The following is an 8,140-nucleotide window of genomic DNA, read 5'->3' as shown; positions in this document are numbered from 1 at the left end:
CGAGATAGCGTACAGGCGGTGTACCTATGGGCATTCCTAGCACAACCCTAAGATCATGGCTCTCTACATCCGTTGTGCCGCTAAGGAATAATTCAGATTTGGCTTTTTTGATCCGCAAGCCTGAGATGTTCGCAAAATCTGTCAAGACTTGAGCAATGGCCAACATCGATCTGCTTTCCGCCTCTGCAAAAATCATAACGTCATCAGCGAATGAAAGATGTGTTACAAGAGGGTTATTACATTTTGGGTGAAGTTTGAATTCTCGGTTAAGCGCGGCTCGATCAAGCATCCGAGATAAAACTTCCATAGAAAGGATAAATAAATATCGGGAAAGAGGATCGCCCTGTCTTAGCCCGCGCACTCCGTTGAAGTACCCGGCAAGTTCCCCGTTGATGGCAATAGAGAACTTTGTGGTGGTAATACAAGCTTGTATCCAACTAACAAATGTGCGTGGCAAGTTAATAGCCTGGAGCACTCGGAGGATGAATTCCCAGTCAATTGTGTCGAAAGCTTTGCGGAAGTCAATTTTGAGCATAGCACTTTTCTTAGTAACGGCCTTGTTGTAGTCTCGAACAAGCTCAGTAGCAAGGAGGACGTTTTCTAGCATTAGGCGTCCTTGGAGGAAAGCACCCTGGTTGTGGGAGATGAAGGATTGCAGGATCGGTTTGAGTCGCCTAGCTATGATAGTTGTGATAATCTTGTAGGGGATGTTACAACAACTGATAGGTCGGTAGTCTGAGAGGGATTCAGCATCCGGCTTCTTCCGTATCAAGGCCACTGCAGTGGCGTTAGCCTGGACGAGGAGCTTACCGGTGTGGAAGAATTCTCTGATGGCTTCTATTAAGTTATCGCCTACTGTCTCCCATGCGGCTATGTAGAATTCTTTCCCGTAACCATCGGGTCCTGGGGCTTTGTTGTTAGGCATGTTAAGCAAGGTATTCTTTATCTCTTCAGCAGTTGGAATCATTACTAGATCCGGGGTTCGGTCTGGAGGGCATTGGAATCCAATCAGGTCTATTAACCACTCAGTCTCAGGAGGTGAGATTGAGTTTTCTCTTTTGCCAATCATATCCTGAAAAAATTCAACAGCATGGGCTTTTATACTGTCCAAGGATTCCAGCTTCCTTCCGTCAGGTGTGGTGACTGAGTGAATGTGGTTGTTGCTTATCCTAGACTTGGTGACATTGTGGAAGAAGCTTGTATTATTATCCCCTTCCTTAAGCCACTGGATACGCGAAAGAAGCGTTCTTCAGCAGATGATAGTACTTGCCATTTTTGTCGGAGTCTATTTTCATCTTCAATGTCTTGTGGGGAAGGGTTAGACATAGTTATGTCCTGCACCTCCACGAGTTGGTTGAGCACTTCCTGGGTTCTGCGAGAGATGTCGCTGTACTGTCGGGAGTTCAGATTTCTGAGTGCTGGTTTTAGCCTCTTTAAACTTTGGCAGAGCTGGAATTGCCTTGTTCCTGCTATGGTTTGTCCGCTCCAGTTGGTGGATACGATTTGGGAGAAATCGGGGGAGGAGATGATATGATGGTAGAATTTGAATGGCTTCCTTGGTCGTTGAGTTGGCTGCGGAAATCTGATGGTACAGGCTGTATGATCTGACGGTCCAATGGCTTCAAAGTTTGCGTAGGCGTCAGGGAAAGTCTGAAGCCAGTTAACATTGCCCATTGCTCTATCAAGCTTAACAGATAGAGGGTGAAGACCTTGGTTATTACACCAAGTAAAACAAGGTCCTCTGCTGTTTATATCAAATAACTCTGAAATTGAGATGCATCTCTCTAATTCCAGCATTCCGTGCGGAGTACTGCTATTGACTGGGTAATCGGATCTTTCCGAGGGCTGGAGGGCCTGATTGAAATCTCCCAATACTAACCAAGGAAGAGAGGTTAACGGCTGGTAAGAAGCTGTTGTTGAGATCCAGTTCCAGAGTTCTGAGCGATCCTGAGCTTGATTCTTAGCATAGATGAAGGTTGCAGCTAGATGGAGATCATACTCCTGGCTGAAGATACTGCAAGTAACTGACTGAGAGGATGAGTGATATATAGTGACCTGCAATGCGGGGTTCCACACCAGCCATATCCTACCGGAGGAGTCACTCGAGTAATTACATGCATATTTCCAATCTTGGGGGATGGCTGAACATATTCTGAGAGCGTTTTCTTGTCTGATGTGTGTTTCAAGGAGACCTCCTATGAGGACATTATTATCTGAAAGCCACTTGCGGGTGAACGCGCGTTTGTTGCGGCTGTTTAGGCCGCGCGTGTTCCAAGACAAAATCATGGGATTCTTAGTGGATTTAGGCCCCTATGGGCCCCTTCTTGCCTTAGCACTATAAATAATTTTATTTTGATTGCAAACAGAAATTTCAGCCAACTTTCTCATTCATCTGTAAAACTTTAACCTGAAAATTCTCCCTCCTCAGATAGGTTCTCATGGAACCCAAAAATGCGCTGGGCAAACAGTACAAGAAGCTGTTTAGCATGAACAGTGTAAGTTGTTTTTCTGTTGTGGGACTCTTCCCATGCGGCTGTCCTATCTTTAACCTATCTTTCTGGATGAAATGTTAGGTTCAATTGCTCTTTACTGAAGGAGCAACCAGGATGATTGCAAAGAAAGCGATGTCCAAGAACACCGGTGCGCGTGGCTTACGATCTCTATTAGAAAGTATTCTCACGGAAGCAATGTTCGAGGTATCGGAAATTAAGTGTTTTACTTCAAGCACTTTTTCCTTATTTATTGAAATGCATGTGTTATATAGTCCCACATCGGAAATATGTGGGGAAAACCGAGTGTATATAAGACCACGGCCACCCTCCCCCAATTGTCCCCACATATTTCCGATGTGGGACTCTAACTGCATGAGCACACATTCGTGTAGTAGAAAATTTCTGCCTCTGGTTCCTCAATATTCTTGGTTGCCTTTTCCCTTTTCTTTGGACAAGAAAGAGCAAGAAACCTTACATTAACTTCACCATTCCTTTGGATAGCCCTAATTTGTGATTCTCCGAGGGACAAAAGGTGTTTGCGTACTGTGTAGGCAAACATATTGGACTTCTCTTTTTATTAATACCCTATAATTGCGTTCGTATATTTTTTTCTTTCTTGTGTGTCCTAAACAGATACCGGACAGCATCACAGAAGGGTCTCATGGTATAAGAGCAGTTCTGGTAGATGAAGAGGCAGTTGGTTCGGTTGAAACACCAGGGTGTGGTGCAAAAATTATCAAGGGAAATGTTGAGCCAGAACATTTCTTCCAAGAAACAGAGTCGAAAGACTTCGAGGTATGCTAAAGAGATGTTCACTCTAGCCTATGACATGGGGGACAGTCTTCTGTTTGGATTAGTTCAAGTTCACTTTATGGCTAACTTGTGGGTATGGAAACTGGTTTAGGGTAATAAACAAATGGCATATTATGTTTTTTAACTCATTAGTTAACACTTTCTAATTTAACAAAAACGTCAAAGGATTGGTTTGGCAGTAAAACTCTATCTTAATGATTGTTATGAAGTAATTACTCTTTCTAACTCTAAGGTCTAAAATACCATCTCAGAAGAGCTTGATGTTTGCAGGACAGTAGAAGGGAAGATGGAGCAAAAAGAGCTCACATTTTGTAACTGAACCGACATTAGATTTGCCAATGTCCGAGGTTATCGCATCGTATTCAGGCAGTTAAACCGGCGAAGCGTTCTCCTGGAAAATCCTGAGTTCGAGTTCTACGAGATTACTCTGATATTCTCATAGCGTCCTTGAAGAATGGAGGAATAAGCCTTTTGTGATGGTAAAGATTCAAGCTTTTTCCATGATAAGCGAATATTATATAACTCTATGCCTCTCATGATAGTCAATAATATGCTTTGTTTTCGGCATCATGCATGTATTTGTACAAGTCTTCTTTTGGGGTTTCATTCACATTCTGTGTTATGTATATCTCCGTTATAAATAGAGGATCTGTAAAAGGTTACTACAAGACATTTTCAAACTTCGTCTGTATTTGATATAATTTGTTCGGAAGTATCGAAATAGCAGCAATCTAGTTTTCCGACAGGATTCGATCCCGGGTTTTATCAGATCGCTGTACGGAGCCAAGGTAGCGACGCCGAATGACGTCATGCAAATAGTATAGTAAGCCGGCATCGCTGATGAATACCTGCGATGTTTAATAGAAAGTGAAGGACGGGTTTTCACGTAACTTGGACCGACGAGACACTCATGAACATGAACTTCAATACATACAACATTACACACACAACTCACAATTGGGCGGCCTGGTGGTTGGGAAGCACAAAGTGTTTCCAATCCACCCGGATTCAAACTCCATCTGGGCCAAATCTTCTTGAGAAACTGCAACAACACTTCGTAAGCCATCAGTCGTATCGAGTTTGTAAGTTACAAAAGCCGACAAATAACTCATCCTTCAACTTCTAACCGTTTCGACCAATAATTTCTTCAACTTTTTCTTCCATTGCTTTCAACTTTTTCATTTTCTCCAATCATTCAAATCTTCATCATCATGTTCTTCAACTCAATGTTACCAATTTCAGTGATCTCCACGGTCACGATCAGTCATAGATAAATTATTATTAAACAAATAAATTAAGATGAGAAAATAAATAATGGAATACGAGATGTCTATGTGGCTTGACAAAATGCTACGACAAACAGTAGAATGCTATGTATAGATTTACGAGAAATTAGGACACCTCTCAAATACAAAGAGAAAACAATGATACTTATCTCTTTTAATTCGAGAAAATAAATACTTTGAGATATATATAGACTTGGAGAAATTATGGCATTTCTCTCAATTATAAAGAAAAAATAATGATAATTCTTTTTTTTTAATTGGACAAAATAAATATTTGTAAATACGGAAAAAAGTCTCTTAAAATAGCAGAAAATAACTTTTTAATTTATTTAGATATTTTTTCTTTCTTCTGTGTTTATTGGATTTTTCTCAACTCCACCGCACTCTTAATATAGACAGATGGATATAAAAAATAACGGAACAAATAGAACCGCCATAGTTTTAGAGGTTGAATGTAATGAGTTTTTAGAATCTAAATAAGTTGACAACTAAAATTTTGTAAATTTAATGTTTCTAAAACTTAAGAAAACTACTTTAGTAAAAAAAATTTAAAAATCAAATTTTTAGATTTAAAAATATTATAAAAATAAAAAACTTAAAAACTAAAAGATAGAATCCAAAAATAAAAAAATAAAATAAAAACTATCATGATTTGCATATGAACATAGAAAATAACGGAACAAATGAAACCCAGGTGAATTTAAGTTTCAAGGAAAAAAGTTGCCGATTAACGATAACGTCTACAGATCGAATATCCGATATTTTTGAGATATCGATATCTGTATCTGTTCCGAACAAATATTTGATTTTATTATTCGTATTCGATCCATAATTTTCGGATATCTATAAAAATCACATATATTTGCGGCTATCCGTCATCTAAAACATTTTAAAATTTTAAATTAAAATTAAATAACAAACTTAAACGCAAATAAAATATATAATCTATTTAATATAAACGATATTCACAATTCAAGATTCATAATTTAAACATTCCAAATCAATTCCAAATCAACTCAAATACAAATACAATCATAATCTATCACATACAAATATATTCAAAATTCAAAATTCAAAACATTAAACATAATAAATCTTAATATTTAAAAGATTAAGCATTATAAACCTCAATATATATAAAACATTTTTTAAATCACTCTAAAAAACGTGTAAATATTAAGCATTTTAAACCTCTATACAGAATTATTTTTATATTTAATAATATTGTTATGAAGTACGGATCAGATCGAATATATAAGATAATTTAATTTTGATATCCGTATCCTATCCGTATCCGATTAATATCTCCAAAAAAATATTCGTATATGATCCATAAACTTCAGATATCTGAATTTTTAATTCGGATACGAATCGAATAATAAATCGGTTCAATTTTTTCGAATATTTTACCCCCTAGTACCGTCCTGTCCCATCTCCATTGCCACCATATTTGACTTTTCAAAATCGGATTTTGTATTTTTTGTTATCTTTTTTCATTTCTTTTCATGTGGCATTAATGGAAATGATGGAGCAACAATATTGTGGCTTGAGCAACAAGGGAACTGCTTTAGAATTAGAATCTACTTACGGGGAACAAATTATCCTTTAAAATATTCAAAAAATTCAGAGAATACATCTAATTGATCAATATTATTGTGATCAAAACTACATTTCAATACCAATTATTAAGTATATTTATTATCTGTATTTGAATTATGTTTATAAAAACTAAATAAATTACAAACAAACAAAAAAGAGAGAAAACCAAATATATGTTGTAAATATACAAGTAGACATCTAGTGGAATCCATATTATCCAGTGGTATCCATATTATGCTCTTCTTCACTATGAAGAAGCTGATCCTTTTTCACTATGAAGAAACTGACTCTTCTTCACTATGAAGAAGCTGACTTTTCTTCGCTATGAAGAAGTTCCTTATATTTCTCTATAAATAGGTCAGTGATGTAGTTCATTTGGAACATACAAAATACGAAGAATATTCTCTCTCTTCTCTCTATTATACTCTTTCTCTCTCTAGAGCATTCTCTCTCTTGTTTTTCGTTTTTAGTTTTCAACACGTTATCAGCACGAGACTCTGCCGATATAGAGGTAAAAAAGAAAATATCATACAAAAGGTAATGTACGATTCTCCATCTCTATTCATCTTCAATTTCATTATATATAGACCTTGGGAGGCTCAGCCACCGGTCACTAATATATAACTAATTGCATATATTTATATTACATTCATATAGATTTCGCGGGTTCAGCCACCAGTCAATGATATGAATGTTTATAAGTATTACTTCTATTATCATAATGGTTGGCTATACCACCTGTAAATATTATTATGAATATCTATAAGTATTACTTCTATTATCATAATGGTTGGTTATGCCACCTGTAAATATTATTATGAATATTTATAAATATTGCTACTATTATCATAATGGTTGGCTATGCCACCTGTAAATATTCTTATAAATATTTACAAATATTGCTATTATTATCGTAATGGTTGGCTATGCCACCTAAATATGAATATTATTTCTGTCATTATTTATGTTATTATTTCTGTGATGGATGGCTGTGTCACCTTAACTATTTACTTTATGCAATATGGACGGTATTACCGCCTGATAATATATTCATGATTATATCTACTGTTGTTACATATGATACATATGTCGAATTTGATCAATCTCGAAATTGCCCTCGATGCTTATGGCAAAAAAAATTATATGGTATGGGCATTTGATGCCAAAATGCATCTGAAAGCCGAAAAGATTGTCAAAACAATCGAAAAAGGGCAAGCGACATCTGAAGCTGATAAGGAAAAAACGATAATATTTCTGCGACACCATCTTGATGATGCGCTAAAAGATGAATATCGCACGAAAGAGAATCCCTCAGATTTATGGGAATCACTCAAAGATCATTTCGATCAGGAGAAATATGTGATCCATCCGAGAGCCAAACATGATTGGCTGGATCTGAGATTCTAAGACTTTAAGTCTGTGCGAGAATATGATTCCGCAATGTTTGAGATAATATCTGTTATCGATGTGGTATGAACGATCATTGGTCACAGACGTGTCGTATACTGAAACATCTTGTTGAATGATATCAACAATCACGTAAAGATAAAAGGGAGAAATACCCAGACAAATTTTTGTATCTGGTGTCCCTGATGATTTCATCAATAAAGAAAGAGATGGAACATATTTGTATATCGCGGATTTCCTTGATCAGCTTGAAGATGGAAAAATGACCAACTAGAGAAAATCGACATGAAGTTTATTATGAATGTTGCATTGTGTATTTTATTTCCAAGTGTGTTTTATACTCTAACGTTCAGTTTCTGTGTTATGTACTATTTCATCTTTATCTTTGTTTTCAGGAATATTTCGTATCTTTTACATTGATCAATTCGACTTGAGATATGTCGAAATTCAATATCAATGATGGGGATATATGTCTAGCCGATAGTGCTATGACTCATACGATACTTAAAGATGAGAAATACTTCTCTGAGTTGAATATTAATG

At 36.6% G+C, this 8,140-nt stretch overlaps 1 protein-coding gene across 1 annotated transcript in view; it reads left to right on the top strand.

Annotated features, from left to right (window-relative positions):
- Positions 1-3,818, top strand: part of LOC104800330 (CLP protease regulatory subunit CLPX2, mitochondrial-like) — a 6,612-nt gene extending 2,794 nt beyond the window's left edge. The window contains exons 3-6 of the mRNA XM_010523127.2: positions 2,433-2,495; positions 2,574-2,696; positions 3,126-3,287; positions 3,576-3,818. Of these exons, the coding sequence (XP_010521429.1) occupies positions 2,433-2,495; positions 2,574-2,696; positions 3,126-3,287; positions 3,576-3,620 (393 nt within the window). The 3' untranslated portion in view covers positions 3,621-3,818. The remainder of the gene's footprint in view (positions 1-2,432; positions 2,496-2,573; positions 2,697-3,125; positions 3,288-3,575) is intronic.
- The last annotated feature ends 4,322 nt before the right edge of the window (positions 3,819-8,140 follow it).

Source organism: Tarenaya hassleriana, unplaced genomic scaffold (genome assembly GCF_000463585.1).
Source record: "Tarenaya hassleriana unplaced genomic scaffold, ASM46358v1 Cleome67, whole genome shotgun sequence".
Taxonomy (NCBI): Eukaryota; Viridiplantae; Streptophyta; class Magnoliopsida; order Brassicales; family Cleomaceae; genus Tarenaya; species Tarenaya hassleriana.
The sequence above is the reverse complement of the archived record's forward strand: the minus strand, read 5'-3'. Positions and strand labels throughout refer to the sequence as shown.